Source organism: Bombina bombina, chromosome 9, assembly GCF_027579735.1.
Source record: "Bombina bombina isolate aBomBom1 chromosome 9, aBomBom1.pri, whole genome shotgun sequence".
NCBI lineage: Eukaryota > Metazoa > Chordata > Amphibia > Anura > Bombinatoridae > Bombina > Bombina bombina.
In genome coordinates, this window is record NC_069507.1 from 132,289,316 (window position 1) to 132,312,186 (window position 22,871).

Here is a 22,871-nt window from a genome sequence, read left to right on the forward strand (position 1 = left end):
TGGACTGACCATGTCGGCGGGATCAGACTGATATACTACAGGAAAGTTTTCCTCTGTGAAAAGCACAATTGGGCAGAAAGGAGCTACTACCAGGTGGCAACCGGGCCATATAACAAGCTATTGATGCTGCTGTTCGTTCCTGGCAGACTGCTTCTCATTCTGTTTTGCATATGTAAATATGACCCTGGGGATAGTCTCCCTATGGGTGATGGGGGAAACCAGACGTGGACTCCTTGCCCAATGTGCTTAGAGGGATATGGCTGCACCTCACTGACGAGGCCCAAAGGAGGCCGAAACGATCGTCTGGGGTTGTCATGTTCCTTGTTCAGAGGAGAATTGCCTGGTATTTCGGGGCTGGACTGACCATGTCGGCGGGATCAGACTGATATACTACAGGAAAGTTTTCCTCTGTGAAAAGCACAATTGGGCAGAAAGGAGCTACTACCAGGTGGCAACCGGGCCATAGAACAAATACATACAGAGAGAAGTGCACTCACAGGAACGAACAACTGGCTCAATAACATTGTTAGCCTGTTCTATGGCGATCGGAACAGCCAATAGAATGCGAGCTCAATCTGATTGGCTGATTGGATCAGCCAATCGGATTGAACTTGATTCTGATTGGCTGATTCCATCAGCCAATCAGAAAATTCATACCTTAATTCCGATTGGCTGATAGAATCCTATCAGCCAATCGGAATTCGAGGGACGCCATCTTGGATGACGTCCCTTAAAGGAACCATCATTCGTCGTTCAGTCGTCGGTCCGGATGGATGTTCCGCGCTGGGGGTCTTCAGGATCCTGCCGCTTCGCTCCGGATGGAAGAAGATCGAAGATGCCGCTTGGAGAAGATGTTTGCCGGTCCGGATGTCCTCTTCTTGCCGGATAGGAGGAAGACTTTGGACCCTCTTCTGGACTTCTTCAGTGGATGTCTAGCCCCCGCTTGGGTTGGATGAAGATATCGGAGCCAGGACCGATCGGTGATACCCGGTGAGGTGAAGACAAGGTAGGAAGATCTTCAGGGGCTTAGTGTTAGGTTTATTTAAGGGGGGTTTGGGTTAGATTAGGGGTATGTGGGTGGTGGGTTGTAATGTTGGGGGGGGGGGGTATTGTATGTTTTTTTTTACAGGCAAAAGAGCTGAACTTCTTGGGGCATGCCCCGCAAAGGGCCCTGTTCAGGGCTGGTAAGGTAAAAGAGCTTGTAACTTTTTTAATTTAGAATAGGGTAGGGAATTTTTTATTTTGGGGGGCTTTGTTGTTTTATTAGGGGGCTTAGAGTAGGTGTAATTAGTTTAAAATTGTTGTAATATTTTTCTTATGTTTGTAAATATTTTTTTATTTTCTGTAACTTAGTTCTTTTTTATTTTTTGTACTTTAGCTAGTTTATTTAATTGTATTTTTTTGTAGCAATTGTGTTTATTGAATTTATTGATAGTGTAGTGTTAGGTTAATTGTAGGTAATTGTAGGTAGTTTATTTAATTATTTTATTGATAGGGTAGTGTTAGGTTTAATTATATCTTAGGTTAGGATTTATTTTACAGGTAAATTTGTAATTATTTTAACTAGGTAACTATTAAATAGTTCTTAACTATTTAATAGCTATTGTACCTAGTTAAAATAAATACCAAGTTGCCTGTAAAATAAATATTAATCCTAAAATAGCTATAATATAATTATAATTTATATTGTAGCTATATTAGGATTTATTTTACAGGTAAGTATTTAGCTTTAAATAGGATTAATTTATTTAATAAGAGTTAATTAATTTCGTTAGATGTAAATTATATTTAAGTTAGGGGGGTGTTAGTGTTAGGGTTAGACTTAGCTTTAGGGGTTAATACATTTATTAGAATAGCGGTGAGCTCCGGTCGGAAGATTAGGGGTTAATAATTGAAGGTAGGTGTCGGCGATGTTAGGGAGGGCAGATTAGGGGTTAATACTATTTATGATAGGGTTAGTGAGGCGGATTAGGGGTTAATAACTTTATTATAGTAGCGCTCAGGTCCGCTCGGCAGATTAGGGGTTAATAAGTGTAGTTAGGTGTCGGCGACGTTGTGGGGGGCAGATTAGGGGTTAATAAATATAACATAGGGGTCGGCGATGTTAGGGCAGCAGATTAGGGGTACATAGGGATAACGTAGGTTGCGGCGGTTTACGGAGCGGCAGATTAGGGGTTAAAAGTGTAATGCAGGGGTCAGCGATAGCGGGGGCGGCAGATTAGGGGTTAATAAGTGTAAGGTTAGGGGTGTTTAGACTCGGGGTACATGTTAGAGTGTTAGGTGCAGACGTAGGAAGTGTTTCCCCATAGGAAACAATGGGGCTGCGTTAGGAGCTGAACGCTGCTTTTTTGCAGGTGTTGGGTTTTTTTTCAGCTCAAACAGCCCCATTGTTTCCTATGGGGGAATCGTGCACGAGCACGTTTTTGATGCCGGCCGCGTCCGTAAGCAACTCTGGTATCGAGAGTTGCATTTGCGGTAACAATGCCCTACGCTCCTTTTTTGGAGCCTAACGCAGCATTTGTTTGAACTCTCGATACCAGAGTTAAATTTATGGTGCGGCCAGAAAAAAGCCCGCGGAGCGTTAACAGCCCTTTTACCGCCGAACTCCAAATCTAGGCCAATGTGACCAAACAGATAAAAGTGCTATCTGCTTGTTATGACCTGCTTATTATATTTTCATTATTTTTTTTTCCTTTTCTTTTACTGAACTCTTCTCTGAAACTGCAGATATATTACTTCTGTATTTTCCAGCAATTCACTTATAACCTAATAAGCTACGTATCTACATTTTTCTAACAACTTGCTTCTAAGCTAATAAGTTACACAAACATATAACTTTGTTTTGGCTTTTCTCGTAGATTGTTTTCTAAATATCTTAAAATCAAGGCCTCTTTGTCTAGTATTATTTTTCCAACCCCATTAGCCTCTGGCCAAATTCCAAGAAAGCATATCTTACTAATTCTAACATAGAGAACCTGTTTTTTTTAGCAACCACTAATCACGTGACATTTATTAGCCAATCATTATCAGCCAGTTAGCTCTCTGCTTTGTAAGGAACTGTAATAGTATAAAAATGCACATAGAGGAAAATGAGTTAGTCTTGCGTTGCTGTGTTTTTTGCTGGGACACTGTTGCAACAGTGTAATAAAGATTACCTCTCCTGAGGTGAGCCCTTGTTTGAGAAATATCTGGTCTGGACCTCTATATCACTGCACCTGAGACAAGCTCACTCACGACATGCTCAATCAAAGCTAAAAATTAATAATGAACACGTTAACTTTAAAGGGATAGTAAACTAAAAAAAAATTCTCTTATGATTCAGATAGAGCATGCAATTTTAAGCAACGTTCTAATTGACTCCTATTATAAATTTTTCTTTGTTCTTTTAGTATCATTATTTGTAACAAAGAAATAAATTTTTCCAGCCACCAGTAGTTTAAAAGACTTTTATTTTCTCATAGGCTAGGGTCTTAGACAAAAATACAATGTTTCAGGCCTGCTATAGGCCCTTAGTCATGTATACTAAGCATACACAGGTTCATCACTTAAATACTCTACACCTGTTCATTTATTCACCTGTTCTCACGTGACTATTCAGTGTTACAACAATGCCATCTTGTGGACAGCTAAAGCATATGTTACTTTTTTCAAATAAACATTCTAGATAATAACATGAGAAAGATTTAAAATATCAAAAAAATTAAAAGATAAAACCATATGTACAAAAATAGAAGAGATATTGCACATAATATGCAGATACTAGGTACTTATTTCATGAATGCTAATTTAATACCAGTTCATTCTAGTTATCCAGAATTGCAATTTCATTGAATGCTATATATGTTATTACCCATGTTATAAATGTCAGTTAATTGCTACCAAGCCTACCTAAAAGTTTCTTCATTTTTTCATTTTCTCATATATAGGCAGTTTTAGGTGCAGTTTTCACACATCCCCATTATGCTTACTCAGCCCATTAAAAAGGGTTAATACAGGAAATATGCTTTTTTATTAAAAAAAGAGGTGATTTAATATATGCAACTGTATCACATTACTCAGCCCATGAGAAAGGGGATATATAACAATATATAGTATATGAAAAACAAATATTTAATAAAATAGACTCCAATCAAAATCTTTATTCATACCTTTAGGTATTAAGCTTTCCAATTTGTATATCCAAAACATCTCCCTTGTTTTTAATATATGTTCTCTATTACCTCCCCTCCTTGGTCTATCAATTTGTTCTATTATTTGAAATCTGAGCTGGCTGATATTATGACCCATAGAGAGGAAGTGAGAGGAAACAGGAGCCTCTTTGTTTTTGCATCTAATATTAGACTTATGTTCTGTTATCCTCTCCCTTACCTCTCTACAGGTCTCGCCCAAGTAGATCAAACCACATGGACACTTAATTAGATAGACACAATAACATGACCTACAAGTTAGATATTTATTAATTTTGTATTTCCTGCCATTTATGGGGTGAAAAAAGTGTTCACCCTTAATTATTGAACTTCAATTACTGCAATTCAGACAAGGATAACATCCATCCTTCTTAGGGCCAATAGTCCTTTGTATGTTTAATTTATTACTGCCTATATCAGAGTGTACAAGGGTATCTTTAATGCTTTTATTTCTTCTATAAGCTGTCATTGGGTTTTCTTTAAATTCATTTACTTGGTGACTGCAATCTCGTAAGATGTGCCAATGTTTTTTCAAAACATTATTGATCTTCTGACTAAATTCATTAAATTGTGTTACAAATACTAGACGGTTTACCTCTTTATCTTTGTTCTTCTTTAATGATTTTTCATTATTAACCATATTCAGTTGTTCCTTAATTAATGGTATTGGATAACCTCTATTAATAAATTTTATCAGCCATCTGTTCTAGTCTATGTTTACACCTATTCTCATCAGACACTGAACTTTAACTCTTAAAAATTGGCTTTTTGGAATAGCCTTGAAAATACTATCTGGATGGTAACTTCCATATTTTAATACGTTATTCTTATCTGTATCTTTTGTATAAATATCTGTTTTCAAAAAGCCATCCTTAAAGTATACATAGGTATCTAAGAACTCAATTCTAATTTCACTCATATTTAAAGTGAATTTTAATCCTTTAACAGAATTGTTAAGATATTCAACAAAGGACAATAGGCTACCAACGTCACCCCCCCCACACACACACGCCAAAAACATCATCAATGTATCTCCACCAGGAGGCACCATAGAGCTGGAACAGGCCATGGGGATATACAAAGTATTCCTCAAAGCTATTCATGAACATGTTGGCATATGAGGGGGCGTGTCATATTCCTGTAGCTTTAAGAACTAAGACCAACCCACTCCTTCTCCTCCCTTTAAAGGTGTGTTCAGTACACCTGTGCTTTGCTTGATAATTGAAGTTTGTAGTTCCCACTCTGCTTCAAGCTCTAAAGCTAAAATCTACAGATCCTGCTTTTGTACCTGTTAAAGGAAATCCTTGTTGTCATTTCTCCATCTTCTAAACCTAAGAAGCATTTCCTGCTGCTTTACACTTCAAGGAACAGTCTTTGGCAGCAACTCTTGCAAGTCTGTGTTAACTGCAGTCTGATTTTCCAGCCAGCTCCATTACTGAGTGTTTACCTCTACCAGGAAATAAGAACATCTTCCCTGCTGTGATCCATTTTGACTCAGTGCCAACTTCGCTCTCTGCAGTTCTAAACTCACTCGCAAGTATCATTAATTTTATATACAATTGTCTCTAGCTGTATATATTTTTATCCAAAGATCTGCTGACATACAAACTGTTAAAGTGCTCACAACTGGTTAAATCTGGCTCTCTCCTTCTCTCTGCATCACACACTCTGCCTGCTGTAACCTGATACCTCTTGATATATGGACACTGCAGACTGCAAATCAGTTTCTCATTTCTAAGCTTAACTATAAAGAGACTTTGCTATAAAATTCTGCTTTTCTCAGACAATACCAATAAGCTGCTTGTTTGCTGCCTTCTATCTTTAAAGAACACAACTCTTTACAACTGTGTAAAATATACAAAGGCTTCATTTCATCTGTTTTATTCACTTTATTTTGATTTTGTAAAGTGTTATAAAAAGAACTTGTACTAAGTAAACCAGCTATCTCCCTTGGTAATAACCTTTTGCATAAGCCTGTTTTACTTAAGGTTCTCTGGGAATAGCCACATTATACAAGCTTATAACAGAATTATCAAGCCATAAAGAAATTTACTAACATATATACATTATAGTTTAAAGCTTGTATATAAAAAAAAAAATCATGGATCCTGCCTCAATGGCAATTGAAATAGCTTCCTTAAACCAGAAAGTTGAAATTTTAGCACAAGGTTTGACTGAAGTTAAAAATGAAAACCACACCCTGAAGAGGTTAATGAATGATTTCTTTTCAAGGAAAGAGGCTGATCACCCTGAACCACAGGTTAACCCTCTACGCATTTTTTCTGGTGAAAGAACACGCTTTCGTGAATTCAGAAATGCATGCATGCTGATGTTTTCCATGAAGCCCAGGACATATTATACTGACAAGATCAAGGTTTGTACTACCATCTCTTATCTAACTGGAGATCCCCGTTCGTGGGCTGATAAGTTTTATGAAACTGATGATCCTATTTTGAATTCTATCAGTGAATTTTTTAAGGAGATGGCTGTCTTATATGAGGATTGCAACACCCAGTTAACAGCAGAAACAAATTTGCGCACCCTGAAGCAAGGCAAACGTCCAGTTGAGGACTATGTGGCAGATTTTCAGCTCTGGGCTACAGATTCACAGTGGAATACTGTAAGTCTAAAAAACCAATTTCGTTTAGGTCTCTCTGAACATCTTAAGGATGAGATCTCTCGCATTGAACCTCCAGACACCATGGAATCCCTCATAAAGATATGCATAGCCATGGACAGACGATACAGAGAGAGGAGAGCCGAAAAACAACACCCAGAGACTTACCTCAAAAGGTTTACACCCTCTCATGCTGAAAAAACCTCCACAGCCCCTGTGCCCATGGAAATTGGGGCCATCCGTGGACCATTATCCCAAGAAGAGAAACAGAGAAGGAGGATATCAAACCTCTGTATGTACTGTGGGAATAAAGAACACAGTGTCTCTTCCTGCCCTATTCTGAACCGGCAAAAAAGGGGTAAGATTCTTATAGTTAACCCAAATACTGATAACATTCATGAATCACAATTAACTCTCACATTGTCTTTACAGTGGGACCAACATCTTCTCAAGACTGAGGCGCTGATTGATTCTGGAGCTTATGGAAGCTTCATTGACAAAACCCTTGTATATACTAATAAAATACTTTGTGTGCAAAAGCAAACCCCTATCTATGTGAAGGTTATTGATGGCTCTACTTATTTAAAAGGCCCAATCACACACCATACTGTTCCTTTACTTGTCTCTTGTAACATGGGTCATACAGAATACATTACGTTTGATATCATTCCTAGCTCACTACACCCCTTAATATTGGGTTATCCTTGGTTAAGAAAACACAACCCTCAAATAGACTGGAGCAGTAACAAAGTAACTTTCTCTTCCCCATACTGTTCTGCTACCTGTTTTCCCTGTGTGGAAATCAAAACTCTGCACCCACATATACCATTGCAGTATTCAGACTTTTCAGATGTATTTGACCTTAAGGAAGCCGAAAATCTACTTCCACACAGACCTTATGATTGCCCCATTGATACTAAACCTGGGTCTATCATACCGTTCGGCCGAATTTTTCCACTCTCTCAAAAAGAATTAAAATTTCTCAGAGAGTACCTAGACGATAATCTAAGGAAAGGTTTTATTTCTACCTCAACCTCACCTGCAGCAGCGGGCATATTCTTTGTCACAAATAAAGATGGGACCTTACGCCCAATCATTGACTACAGAGCATTAAACTCTATTACGATTAAAAATAGGTATCCACTTCCTTTAATACCTGAATTACTTGAACGGTTAACAGATGCAACCATTTTTACCAAATGACGAATGGAAAACAGCATTTAGAACCCGTTATGGTCTCTTTCAATATAATGTTATGCCATTCGGCTTAACTAATGCTCCGGCCACATTTCAATTTTTCATAAACGATATTTTCAAAGACTTAATGGATGTGTGTGTTGTAATATATCTAGACGATATTTTGATATACTCCAAAAATCTAACTGATCATGTAAAACATGTAAGATGGGTTTTGTCTAGATTAAGAGAACATCAGCTATACGCCAAGGCTGAGAAATGTGTATTCCATGTAAAGACAATAAAATTTTTGGGTTACATAATTTCCCCTAACGGTGTAAACATGGATCCAGAGAAGGTTACATCCATACTCAAATGGCCTGTACCTACCTCTGTGAAATCACTTCAGAGGTTTCTAGGCTTCTCTAATTTTTATAGGAGATTCATCAAAGGATTTTCATCCATTGTCCAACCTCTAACTAAGTTAACTGGTAAGAATCGACTGGTTTGGACTGTAGAAGCCCAACAAGCTTTTGAGCATTTAAAAGAATGTTTTACTTCAGCACCTATCCTACAGCTTCCTAATCCAGAATTCCAATTTGTGTTAGAGGTTGATGCTTCTACTGTTGGTATTGGTGCTATTCTCTCCCAACAACAAACTGATACTTCAGTCCTACATCCTGTAGCTTTTTACTCTCGACTCCTGTCTATAGCTGAAAGGAATTACTCCGTGGGGGACCTGGAACTTCTAGCTATCAAATGTGCCCTGGAACACTGGAGACACCTACTGGAAGGGACACTCAAACCTTTTACAGTTCTTACAGATCATAAGAATTTACAATATCTTAGAAAAAACAAGACCTTGTCACCAAGACAAGTCCGATGGTCTTTATTCCTGGACCGATTTAACTTTCAGATCACATATAGACCAGGTTCAAGGAACATCCAAGCTGATGCTCTTTCCCGTTCTTTCATTAAACATAATGAAAAGGAAGAACAACAAACAGTTATACCGTCAACCAAGTTTATAGCTGTAACTTCTAGCCTACAAAAAGACATTTTATTAGCTTTACTAAAGGATTCTACCATTCCATCATGCTGCGTAAAGGACGCCACTTCAGGTTTATACTTCTACAACAATTTGTTATACGTTCCTCCTTCTGTAAGGAAGGAGATCCTACATCTACATCATACGAACCCTATGTCCGGTCATCCTGGAATCACTAAAACCCAGGATTTATTAACAAGGAATTACTGGTGGCCTGGTTTAAGACAAGATGTGGTTACCTTTGTGTCAGATTGTCACGTATGTGCTGCTTGCAAAAAAGAACACCACAGACCTTTTGGTTTACTAAAACCATTACCTATACCTGAAGTCCCTTGGACCATGATTGGAATGGACTTCATAGTCGAATTACCACCATCTAATTCATTCACAACCATATTAGTGGTTATAGATCATCTTACTAAACTCTCTCATTTCATACCTCTTAAGAGAATTCCAAACGCTATCACAACAGCTAAAACATTCTTTGATCACATTGTGAAACTCCATGGTTTACCGACCTCTATAGTCACTGATCGAGGGACTCAATTCACATCCAGGTTTTGGAAGGCACTATGTAAATTGTTAAGAATCTCCTCTAGAATGACAACAGCATTTCATCCCCAATCTAATGGCCTTACTGAAAGACTGAATCAGACTTTGGAGCAATACTTAAGGTGTTATATCTCACAGAACCAGGATGACTGGGTGGAATGGTTACCGCTTGCAGAGTTCGCATACAACAACTCCATCAACTCTTCTACTAAAGTTTCACCCTTCTTTGCCACTTATGGTTACCATCCAACCACTGTACCCAACTTCATCTCCACCTCAAAATCACCTTATGCTCTGGATTATGTCTCTAATTTGAAACAAACTTTGACTTCCCTAAAGATTCACTTAGAGAAATCTAAATGTACCCAAAAGAGTTATTTTGATAAAAAACATCTAACTCCACCTCAATACTCAGTTGGCGATAGAGTTTGGCTCTCAACAAAAAACCTCAAATTAAAGGTACCAAGCAAAAAACTGGCTAACCAGTTCATAGGTCCGTTCAAGATAAAAAGAATGATCAACCCTAATGCAGCGATTCTTGATCTACCTGTATCTTACAGGATGCACCCATCCTTCCATGTTTCTCTACTTAAACCCTATCAAGGATCTGATGTTAATATTCCTCAAGTCATCGAGGACTCTCCTCAGCTGATAGAAGATCAAACCGAATTCAAAGTGGAATCGATTCTGGATTTGCGCCGCCGGGGTAGAACAATTGAGTATCTAGTACATTGGAAAGGGTATGGTCATGAGGAGGATTCTTGGATACCCCTTAGGGACTTACATGCTCCCCAATTGCTCACATCCTTCCATCGTCTACATCCTGACAAACCAGGTTTGGATCCGGGAAGGGGGCGCCCCTGAAAGGGGGGATCTGTCATATTCCTGTAGCTTTAAGAACTAAGACCAACCCACTCCTTCTCCTCCCTTTAAAGGTGTGTTCAGTACACCTGTGCTTTGCTTGATAATTGAAGTTTGTAGTTCCCACTCTGCTTCAAGCTCTAAAGCTAAAATCTACAGATCCTGCTTTTGTACCTGTTAAAGGAAATCCTTGTTGTCATTTCTCCATCTTCTAAACCTAAGAAGCATTTCCTGCTGCTTTACACTTCAAGGAACAGTCTTTGGCAGCAACTCTTGCAAGTCTGTGTTAACTCTGCAGTCTGATTTTCCAGCCAGCTCCATTACTGAGTGTTTACCTCTACCAGGAAATAAGAACATCTTCCCTGCTGTGATCCATTTTGACTCAGTGCCAACTTCGCTCTCTGCAGTTCTAAACTCACTCGCAAGTATCATTAATTTTATATACAATTGTCTCTAGCTGTATATATTTTTATCCAAAGATCTGCTGACATACAAACTGTTAAAGTGCTCACAACTGGTTAAATCTGGCTCTCTCCTTCTCTCTGCATCACACACTCTGCCTGCTGTAACCTGATACCTCTTGATATATGGACACTGCAGACTGCAAATCAGTTTCTCATTTCTAAGCTTAACTATAAAGAGACTTTGCTATAAAATTCTGCTTTTCTCAGACAATACCAATAAGCTGCTTGTTTGCTGCCTTCTATCTTTAAAGAACACAACTCTTTACAACTGTGTAAAATATACAAAGGCTTCATTTCATCTGTTTTATTCACTTTATTTTGATTTTGTAAAGTGTTATAAAAAGAACTTGTACTAAGTAAACCAAATAATAACTTTATTATAGTAGTGGTGCGGTCCGCTCGGCAGATTAGGGGTTAATAAGTGTAGGCAGGTGGAGGCGACGTTGAGGGGGGCAGATTAGGGGTTAATAAATATAATATAGGTGTCGGCGGTTTAGGGGCAGCAGATTAGGGGTACATACCTATAATGTAGGTGGCGGCGCTTTGCGGTCGGCAGATTAGGGGTTAATTATTGTAGGTAGCTGGCGGCGACGTTGTGGGGGGCAGATTAGGGGTTAATAAATATAATACAGGGGTCGGCGGTGTTAGGGGCAGCAGATTAGGGGTACATAAGTATAACGTAGGTGGCGGTCGGCAGATTAGGGGTTAAAAAAATTTAATCGAGTGGCGGCGATCTGGGGGGTCCTCGGTTTAGGGGTACATAGGTAGTTTATGGGTGTTAGTGTACTTTAGAGTACAGTAGTTAAGAGCTTTATGAACCGGCGTTAGCCCAAAAAGCTCTTAACTACTGACTTTTTTCTGCGGCTGGAGTCTTGTCGTTAGATTTCTAACGCTCACTTCAGACACGACTCTAAATACCGGAGTTAGAAAGATCCCATTGAAAAGATAGGATACGCAATTGACGTAAGGGGATCTGCGGTATGGAAAAGTCGCGGCTGAAAAGTGAGCGTTAGACCCTTTTTTGAATGACTCCAAATACCGGAGTTAGCCTAAAACCAGCGTTAGGAGCCTCTAACGCTGGTTTTCACGGCTAACGCCAAACTCCAAATCTAGGCCTTAGTGTCTTATGAGAATAGGTGTAAACATAGACTAAAACATTTATTTATTAATAGAGGTTATCCAATACCATTAATTAAGGAACAACTGAATATGGTTAATAATGAAAAATCATTAAAGAACAAAGATAAAGAGGTAAACCGTCTAGTATTTGTAACACAATTTAATGAATTTAGTCAGAAGATCAATAATGTTTTGAAAAAACATTGGCACATCTTACGAGATTGCAATCCCCAAGTAAATGAATTTAAAGAAAACCCAATGACAGCTTATAGAAGAAATAAAAGCATAAAAGATACCCTTGTACACTCTGATATAGGCAGTAATAAATTAAACATACAAAGGACTATAGGCCCTAAGAAGCATGGATGTTATCCTTGTCTGAATTTCAGTAATTGCAGTTCAATAATTAAGGGTGAACACTTTTTTCACCCCATAAATGGCAGGAAATACAAAATTAATAATTATCGAACTTGTAGGTCATGTTATTGTGTCTATCTAATTAAGTGTCCATGTGGTTTGATCTACTTGGGCGAGACCTGTAGAGAGGTAAGGGAGAGGATAACAGAACATAAGTCTAATATTAGATGCAAAAACAAAGAGGCTCCTGTTTCCTCTCACTTCCTCTCTATGGGTCATAATATCAGCCAGCTCAGATTTCAAATAATAGAACAAATTGATAGACCAAGGAGGGGAGGTAATAGAGAACATATATTAAAAACAAGAGAGATGTTTTGGATATACAAATTGGAAAGCTTAATACCTAAAGGTATCAATAAAGACTTCGATTGGAGTCTATTTTATTAAATATTTGTTTTTCATATACAGCTCTATTGTTATATATCCCCTTTCTAATGGGCTGAGTAATGTGATACAGTTGCATATATTAAATCACCTCTTTTTTTTAATAAAAAAGCATATTACCTGTATTAACCCTTTTTAATGGGCTGAGTAAGCATAATGGGGATGTATGAAAACTGCACCTAAAACTGCCTATATATGAGAAAATGAAAAAATGAAGAAACTTTTAGGTAGGCTTGGTAGCAATTAACTGACATTTATAACATGGGTAATAACATATATAATTCAATGAAATTGCAATTTTGGATAACTCTAGAATGAACTGATATTAAATTAGCATTCATGAAATAAGTACCTAATATCTGCATATTATGTGCAATATCTCTTCTATTTTATTTTTGTACATATGGTTTTATCTTTTAATTTTTTTGATATTTTAAATCTTTCTCATGTGATTATCTAGAATGTTTATTTGAAAAAAGTAACATATGCTTTAGCTGTCCACAAGATGGCATTGTTGTAACACTGAATAGTCACGTGAGAACAGGTGAATAAATGAACAGGTGTAGAGTATTTAAGTGATGAACCTGTGTATGCTTAGTATACATGACTAAGGGCCTATAGCAGGCCTGAAATGTTGTATTTTTGTCTAAGACCCTAGCCTATGAGAAAATAAAGGTCTTTTAAACTACTGGTGGCTGGAACAATTTATTTCTTTGTTTGGAGTTTCTGCAGGACAAGGCAGATCCTGGGTTCCGTGCCCCACAAGCCACGTATATTTAGTGCTGTTTTCTACATTATCATTATTTGTAAAGCAGGAATGTAAAGCTTAGGAGCCAGCCCATTTTTGGTTCAGCACCTGGGTAGCACTTGCTTATTGGTGTCTAAATGTAGTCGCCAATCAGCAAGTGCTATCCAGGGTGTTGAACCAAGGGTCGGCTCCTTAGCTTAGATGCCTGCTTTTTCAAATAAACATAGCAAGAGTACAAAGAAAAAGTGATAAAAGGAGTAAATCAGAAAGTTGCTTAAAATTGCTGCTCTATTTGAATCATGAAAGAAAAAAAATGGGTTTAGTATCCCTTTAATAAAATAATAGCCTAATTGATAAACACAAATGCCCTCTATTCTAATAATGCCGCTGCTTAAGTCTCACCCTGTATCTGAAATTGGTGGCTCCAGTTTATAGTCTGTGGGTCTTGCAGAATTTCACTCAGTCTTTGTTGATCTTTGCTAAACAGAAAATATGTGTTGGTGTATTTGTCTGTGGGATCCATCATGTCCTGGAAAGAAACACATCAACAAATATTTCAAATAAATATACAGATAGAAAATTAAATAAGGATGATCAAACTACTGAATACCGAAACTATATCAGTAATGGATCACTTAAAGGGAAACAATACCCAATGACAAGATGAATATATGGGCAGCTACCAATAAGCAGCTAGCTCCCAGTAAAGCAGTGATGCTCCAAAGCCTATCTGGGTGTGCTTTTCAACAAAGGATACAAAAAGAACAAACAAATGACATAATAGAAGTAAAACTATAAAGTTGATAAAAATTGCATGTTCTGTCTGAATTATGACTTTACTGTCTCTTTAAGCGCTTCAAACCCCAAAATAGCTACTAACTCTTATATTTTATATACATATGCTATATTTATTTATATATACAGTAAACTCTTAGTTAAGCAGAACTCAAGCAACCAGAAAAAAAATATCAAAGATACTGTACATTAAAATGAACACTAACTTTGCTCTGTAGCTTCCCTTCTCTATAGTGGGCTCTCAAAGGTTAACGCAAACCCTTTTAATGTCACCAGATCCTACATAACTGCTCTTTGAAAGTTGTGAGCACAAGGCAGATTGAGAATTAGACATCATGCTGCCACTGGGTGCCCGGGACTGAACGGAGGCGGCATTAATATTAATTAATATAAGTATAATCTAGCATGTCTCATAAAAATAGTCCCGGATTGGTTAACGGAGAAATGGTTCTTGACATTTAGGGATATGGAAAAAGATATGTTTAAACCCTACTCGTTAAAAGCACTAGTTCACATCAATCAGAAAGAATGGCCTTTAGAGCTTAAAACAATGTACACCTTCAAAAATCCCATAATTGCTTGGCACAAGTTATGCCATGCCTTGAATATTAATTTTCAATGTTCTAAATATCTCCCTATACAAAATAATCCGAAACGGATGTTTTCAGAAGGTGGAAAGCACAAGGACTTGAATCATTCATTCAGTGTATAGATCTGGATAATTGTGTTATTTATACATTCAGTGCTCTGAAAGAAAAAATTAACCTTCCAAATTGTGACCTATTTGGATTTTTTCAAGTTAGGCATTTTCTGAATACACAACAGCTACAAGACTTTAATCGAAACTGGGAGAGAGTATATATGGGCTTAAACTGGTTTCAAAAGGGCAAGGTTGCCATATCACAATGATATAATCTTTTGTTGCTTAAAGAAGGACAACTTGCTATGCAATGTCTGCAAGAAAAATGGGTTTTGGATATCCCTGCCATAGAGCCCAAGACAATTGAAAAGAGTATAGTAAGGGCGTGGGCAGCGACACCACAATTATCTTGGCGCAAATTTCATATTAAACTAATAAATAGAGTTTATATTACGCCGGAGGATGTGGGAAGATGGAATAGAGCCCAGACCTTTTCTTGGCCACGTTGTAGTAGGCATAATGCAAATCTGATGCATTGCATATGGGACTGTCCAAAAGTAAATCAATTCTGGAGTAAAGTATCGTTTTGGCTTTCCCGGATATTAAAGTATGAAGTAGTTTTGAATAAGGTTAAGATTATCTTTCTGAAAAGATACAGGGATTATGAGGAGAATATTATCTTTATTAATTTTATAATACTTTGTGCAAGAAATGTTATATTTTCCTTGTGGAATTCAAATAAACAACCTTCCTTTAACAGGTTGCTTAACCATGTAGATGCTAAAATGATCTTGGAACAATATGAAATCTCACTTATTTCAGAAAGTGAAATTGACAACTTTTTTAGAAAATGGAGTGATTATATATTCTCAAATCCTATAGAGCTACAAATAAGATTTATCTCCCCCTTCAAAAATTCTAGTTGGATTCAAAATGCTCTATTAAGGGGTGTAATTAGTAGTGAGATTCTTTTATAAAACTCCTAATTACTGACCGATGGGGCAGACAGTGGGGTTTGGTTCCCTTTTTTTTTTTTTTTTTTCTCTTCTCTTTCTTTCTCTTTTGTTTTCTCTTTCCATTGTGGCCTTTTGTGTTCGTTTAATAATTATAAAATTCCTCCAACAAGTGTACTGTTTGTTTTCGGACTTAAATCTGAACTAAATCAATGTAGGTCATTCAGATAGGAAAATGAGCTATAGGATAGCTCAAGGCCCAATCTTGAGGCTCTTAATTGGCTCAAGTCACGTCTTAATGAATTGTAATTCTCGGGTATATGTCTTACGTGACCAGGGTCGTAGATGCTGTAATTATATTAAAATAAGGCTCAATGTATTATCCATAATATAGATTTATGAGTTAGATAAAATCTTAAGGCAGAAGATTCTTGCTTTTATTTGGATTAAGTTAGATCATGTTGTAATACAATGTTTGGAATTATTTACCCTGTGAGGTGCAACAATGTAGCAATAATGGTCAAATAATGTTTTGTACCCTGTTAGATAATAAATACATATAAAAAAAAAAAAAAAAAAAAATAATAATAAATAATTTGCTTTTATTTACTGTATTTAAATATTAACCCTTTCGTGACAGGGTTAAAGTGCCTACATCGGAACAACTGTTCCGATGTAGACAAATTGAAACTACGCGATCGTGCATACGATCGCGAGATTTCAATTATTGGATCGCATCTGGGGGGCGTCCCTACAATCCTAGGAACGCCCTCCAGACCGCGATTAAATCCCTGAAGCACAGAAGGCTTCAGGACAGCCGTTAGTTATGACGTTCCATTCCGTCATAACGGCTTTAAAGCCCAGTCTAATTATGACGGAATGGAACGGCATAACGGCTTTAAAAGGTTAATATCAAGTAAATACAGCATTTATAGTATAGTATGGGTTATAGAACCTATTTTTAATAGTAACTATCAAGCAACCAGAAACTACACTTATCTGGAATCTACCAATCCTGATGTGTGCTGGTTAACTGGGAGTTTACTGTAATTATATATACAGTTGACCAAAACCTTAGAATTATTTTGGGTATCACCATTCTTCCTTGTTCACCTTTCCTTTTGGTTTTTCATACACTCACCTCCAGTCGAGGGCGGCAAACAACAGAGGTGATGTTTGGCCACTGATCTACCAAAACCTGCAGCTTGAATGGGTTTCCATTTATTATATTATGCAAAGCGCCACACACCTGGAAGTCAAACAGAATACCTATTATATATATTTATATATATATGTATATTAAAAAAATAATAATAATTACAAAAATATATATATGTGTGTGTGTATATATATATATATACACATATATATATATATATATATATACACACGCACACACACACAAACAGGTGGCCCTTGTTTGGCGCCGGTTCAATTTGTGCCGTTTCAGAATAACCCCCTTTTTGTTTTAGTCATGTGACTGCTATTGAAAATAGGGTTGCCAACTTTTTCTCAAAAAAATACCGGCCATGGATGGGGCGGAGCCACAAAAGGGCATGACCACAAAAAAAGCGGGGCCAAAAAAGAGGACGATTACTGGTGTTTCTGTAAGCAAACAACATTAATAATAAAAATTGTTCTGCTTATACTGTATGTTATGTTTAAATGCGGCGGTTAGTCTTTAACATCAGAGAACTAGCAGCATGTATTACATCTTTTACAGATTTTTTTTCTCCCAATACTCTGTGCACAGTGCACTACAAATATGTGTTCCTCCTAAAATAACTAAATTAGTACCAGTTTTTAATTTCAGGTTAATTAACTACAATTTCCAGCCAGGACAGTGTCAGCATTTTGAAATTGCTCTCTGTTTCGTTAGTAATGTTACGAAACAGCAATTTCTAAATGCTGACACTGTCCTGGCTGGAAATTGTAGTTAATTAACCTGAAATAAATAACTGGTACTAATTTAGTTACTAGGTGTTAGGCTGCAGCGCAATATAAACAACACGTTTGAATAGAGAGAGATGTGATCATCATGTGAAATAATTGCCGAGCGACTAGCAGACTCTCAAGCCATTCAGACTGTCTGACTGCCTACATACTGAACAGAGTCTGAGAAAGTGATTTTTGTAACAAGTACAAGTTATTACTAATAGTAAGTGTCCACTCGTCTCCTCATAATCCTCAGTAGCCATATGAGTATCCCCCTTACCAGGCCAGAAAGTCTTCTTGAAGTTGAATGAACTTTGAAGCAGGCTAGCAGCGCGCACAGCCGGTCAGCGTCAGCCACACCCACAGCCAGGCACGTTATGATTGCAGACAGCGCTGCGCATGGATGGATTGGAATTATTAGACAGACACAGCAGCCTTAGGCAGATTGAAGATGATGAAATGGCGCTAGCGGAGTTAAAATTTAAAAAAAATGGCTTTTGCATTGCCGAATTTTTACTCATTCTAGCACCGGCTCCTAATACAGACCAGTGTACACAGACCAGACCTGAGCTATGGACAGGGCCGCCCTAGCCATTGTAGGGCCCAAGGCAGGATGACAAAATGGGGCCCCACTTTCTCCCCGCCCCCAACCCCACCCAATATCCGCCCCAACCCCCCCACAGCTTTTAAAATGAAAAAAAAAAAAGGCGAAAAATCATTTAAGGTAATGCACAACATTTTATATATATATATATATATATATATATATATATATATATATATATATATATATATATATATATATATATATATATATATATATAAACATAAATCCACTAATGTGGAGCACTATAAAATTGTATATATTGCAATATACCATTTGTACTATTGGAACAACTGTTTATGTATATAATGAATTATTATGCTAACAATTAAGAACAGTTTAGTTGAACTGGGCTCTATTTTTATGTGTTTTCTTATGATAACAAGAACATTACAGAGACGCCAGGGCCGGCCCTAGCAAGTGCAGGTCCCTAGGCAGAATGACAGCGCAAGGCCTCTACCCAGAACAAAAAATACTTAAAAGAAATGGGGCAATGCACTGTACAACACAAATACACAGATATAATACACACACACCACACAGCCCACACACACACAGCCCACACACACACAGCCCACACACACACCACACAGCCCATACACACACACAGCCCACACACACCACACACACACACACACACACCACACAGCCCATACACACACACAGCCCACATACACCACACACACACACACACAAACACACCATACAGCCCACACCACACAGCCCCTCCCCAGACACACATGTTTGCTTTCTTACATACACATTCTCTCTCACACAAACACAATTTCACTCGGTCTCACATAAACACAATGCATTTTAGTGGTGGACACATTTTAGTCAAGGTCTAATTGAGATTGATAAGTATATAAAAGTAAATTTAATTTATCACAACAGTGGGATGTATTATTTTTGAATGTCACAGAAATCAAAGCACTTGCCATACCACAATTAATGGTCCATGCCACAAATATATCACAAGAAATACAGAAAAAAACCAGCTTCATTAGCATCAGAAACTCTTTAAACACATATACTATAACCTTAGTATTTGTGCTCCTCTGTGCTTGTCTCCCCAAATTACCTTATAGAAATTTACTTGAAGATGATATTGCCAAGATGACATCACAGAGTGCATACTTGTATTACCCACCTTCTTATTTTGTATACAGTGGATATAAAAATTCTACACACAACTGTTAAAATGTCAGGTTTCTGTGATGTAAAAAAATGAGACAAAGATAAATCATATCAGAACTCTTTCCACCTTTAATGTGACCTATAAACTGTACAACTCAATTGAAAAACAAACTGAAATCTTTTAGGTAAAGGGAAATAAAAAACTAAAATAATATGGTTGCATAAGTGTTAACACCCTTTTATAACTTAGGATGTAGCTGTGTTCAGAATTAAGCAATCACATTCAAAGTCATGTTAAATAGGAGTCAATACACACCTGTCATCATTTAAAGTGCCTCTGATTAACCCCAAATAAAGTTCAGCTGTTCTAGTAGGTCTTTCCTGACTTTTTGTTAGTCACATCCTACAGCAAAAGCCATGGTCCGCAGAGAGCTTCTAAAGCATCAGAGGGATCTCATTGTTAAAATATATCAGTCAGTATGCCCGATTCCGACAGCTGATGTACTGTCAAAGCAACAAGGCCTCGACCCTTCTTGCTCACAAATTAAAAGGCAGAACAGCGGCAGCTAGAATTCTGTCACTCAAAAGAGACACTACCTCGGTCTCCTCACCCAAAGAAATTGGAGAGACGTTTGCGTCATATTACTCTGACCTATATCATCTTAAGCCTTCAATGGCTAACAAGGAATCCTCCGCACAGGAGGTTATGGATTTTCTGCAGAGCCTAGGTTTGCCAACTCTCCCAGAGGATGATAGAGAGGCACTTAAAGCCCCATTCTCCCTCACGGAACTTAACCTAGCCATTAAGCATACTCAGAATAACAAGGCTCCAGGTCCTGATGGCTTCCCGGCAGCCTTTTACAAACTGTTCAAAACAGAACTAAACAAGATCCTCCTGAGGGTCTTTTGTGAAGCCCGAGAGGCAGGTTCGTTTCATAAAGAATTTTTACAGGCAGTGATCCTGCCCATTCCTAAACCGGACAAAGACCCCTCGTTATGTACGAGTTATAGACCAATCTCATTAATAAACGGGGATGTTAAACTTTATGCGAAACTATGGGCTAACCGCCTTAATAGCTTGCTCCCAAAGGTGATCCATACGGACCAGGTCGGGTTCACGTTCGGTAGGGAGGGCCCAGACAACTCTCGGAAAATGTTGAACATACTTACAGAGTCATCCAGGCTGAGGCTGCCCATGCTGGCCCTGTCACTAGACGCAGAGAAAGCGTTTGACAGGGTCAGATGGGAATACTTGTGGCACACGCTCGCCCAATTTGGCATACCTAACGTAGTGATCACGGCAATACAAGCCCTATATTCTTACCCCTCTGCAACGGTTAGAGGTCTGGGATTTGCCTCTCCGACCATTCATATTACTAATGGCACTAGGCAAGGATGCCCTCTGTCACCCTTAATTTTCTCCATGGCCATTGAACCTTTGGCTCAGGCTATTAGGCAATCACGCGCAATCAGAGGTGTCCAACTTGGCAGGGAGGCTGTGAAGATAGCATTGTACGCGGATGATGTGACACTATTCCTAACGAATCCAATAGGCTCCTTGCCGGCACTTTTTGATATTGTCGCCGAGTTTGGAGCTCACAGCTACTATAAGGTTAACGTCTCCAAAACGGAGGCTCTACCGGTATGCATTCCAACCTTTGAATTGGATGTATTGCAAACATCATACTCCTTCCGATGGTCACAAACCACTATTCGACATCTGGGGGTACAACTTGGTCCGGATCCAAAAATGGTGATCAATGTTAACTACACAGATCTCATTAGAGTGGTCACCGAGCTTACCTCTTCCTGGAGCCTTAAAGAGATTTCGTGGCTGGGTCGTATTGCATCTTTTAAGATGACGATCTTGCCTAAAATCCTATATTACTTTCGTTGCATCCCACTAAATGTCCCCAATGCTTTAATAGACAAGCTCCAGTCTCTTGGACAGCGCTATATTTGGGGCAAATCTAAGCCTCGGATTGCGGCGAAAATACTTCAAAAAAAATATGAATATGGAGGGGTTGCAATGCCTAGTATACGTGGCTACTATGAAGCAACCAGGTTATCACATGTCATGGCATGGGCGAACAAAGGAGAACCGCAGGGATGGAAAAACATAGAGGCACTAGCCCTCCCTTTGGGCTTAGAACTAGCGGACCTACCCTGGATCCCTAGCCACTGCCTGGATGATCTGGGACTAAAAAACGCCATTGTTAGAGATACTCTAAAAGTTTGGCATCACCTTAGAAACCTACGCGACATTGCCCCGCATCCGTCCCCCATTCATTCCCTGTCAGCTTTGCTGACAGCTCTACCTGATACGCATGTCCTACATTGGTGTGAGTGGGGCCTGCATTCGATTTCCCACCTATACCCCGCCGGTACTCTACTCACTCCACATACTATTGGAACAATTATCCCAGAAACCCCTCTTTGGGTTTCCTTTGAATACTCGAGACTTTACACTTTTATGACATCCTGGGGATTCACCAAGACCCTAAATAGACCCCTGACTAACTGGGAAAAACTGTGGCAGCTTCCTATCAAGACTCCTAGACTCATATCGTTTCACTATGACCTCCTACAGATGTCCACTAACAGAGACAGACCCTGGCAACTAAGGGCCTGGGAGGGAGACCTATCCAGACCAATTACAGATAAAGACCTACGCACAGCTATGACGTTAACTAAAAAGACGGTTCACTGTGCAAACACCTTGGAGGCCTACATGAAGCTATTTCTGAAATGGTACTACACCCCCTCGAGACTGTCACAAATGTTTCCTACAACGTCTCCTATGTGCTGGAGAGAATGCATGCAAAGAGGCTCAGATATTCATGTATGGTGGGACTGCCCAACACTTGCACCCATGTGGGGTCAGATAGCTAACCTATGCACCAACCTAGGGCTCTCTATCCCACTCACCCCTGTAATAGCTCTTCTGCACATCTTTCCAAGAAACGTTCCAGCCCATGTTTCCAAACTGATCATCTTTGTCCTAGCGGCCATGAAACTGGCAATAGCAAGGGCCTGGAAGCAGGCCATCCCTCCAGATATTTCAACTGTTACATCTATAATACAGATGTACGCTAAAATGGAACAAAGTTTCTATTTTAATATGGATAAAGAAGACTTATATTGGCAGATTTGGGAGCCTTGGTTTACTCACCAGGGAAATCATAGTTAAATATGTAGACATGAGACAATCCCCGACCACCCACTTTAACGTAT

General features: G+C 38.5%; 1 protein-coding gene across 1 annotated transcript in view; it reads right to left on the reverse strand.

The window, feature by feature from the left end:
- Positions 1-22,871, reverse strand: part of LOC128640452 (glycine N-acyltransferase-like) — a 170,735-nt gene that overhangs the window by 137,398 nt on the left and 10,466 nt on the right. Inside the window, exons 2-3 of the mRNA XM_053692931.1 lie at positions 17,103-17,210; positions 13,976-14,102 (exon numbers count right to left, since the gene is read on the reverse strand). Coding sequence (XP_053548906.1) covers positions 13,976-14,102; positions 17,103-17,210 — 235 coding nt within the window. The remainder of the gene's footprint in view (positions 1-13,975; positions 14,103-17,102; positions 17,211-22,871) is intronic.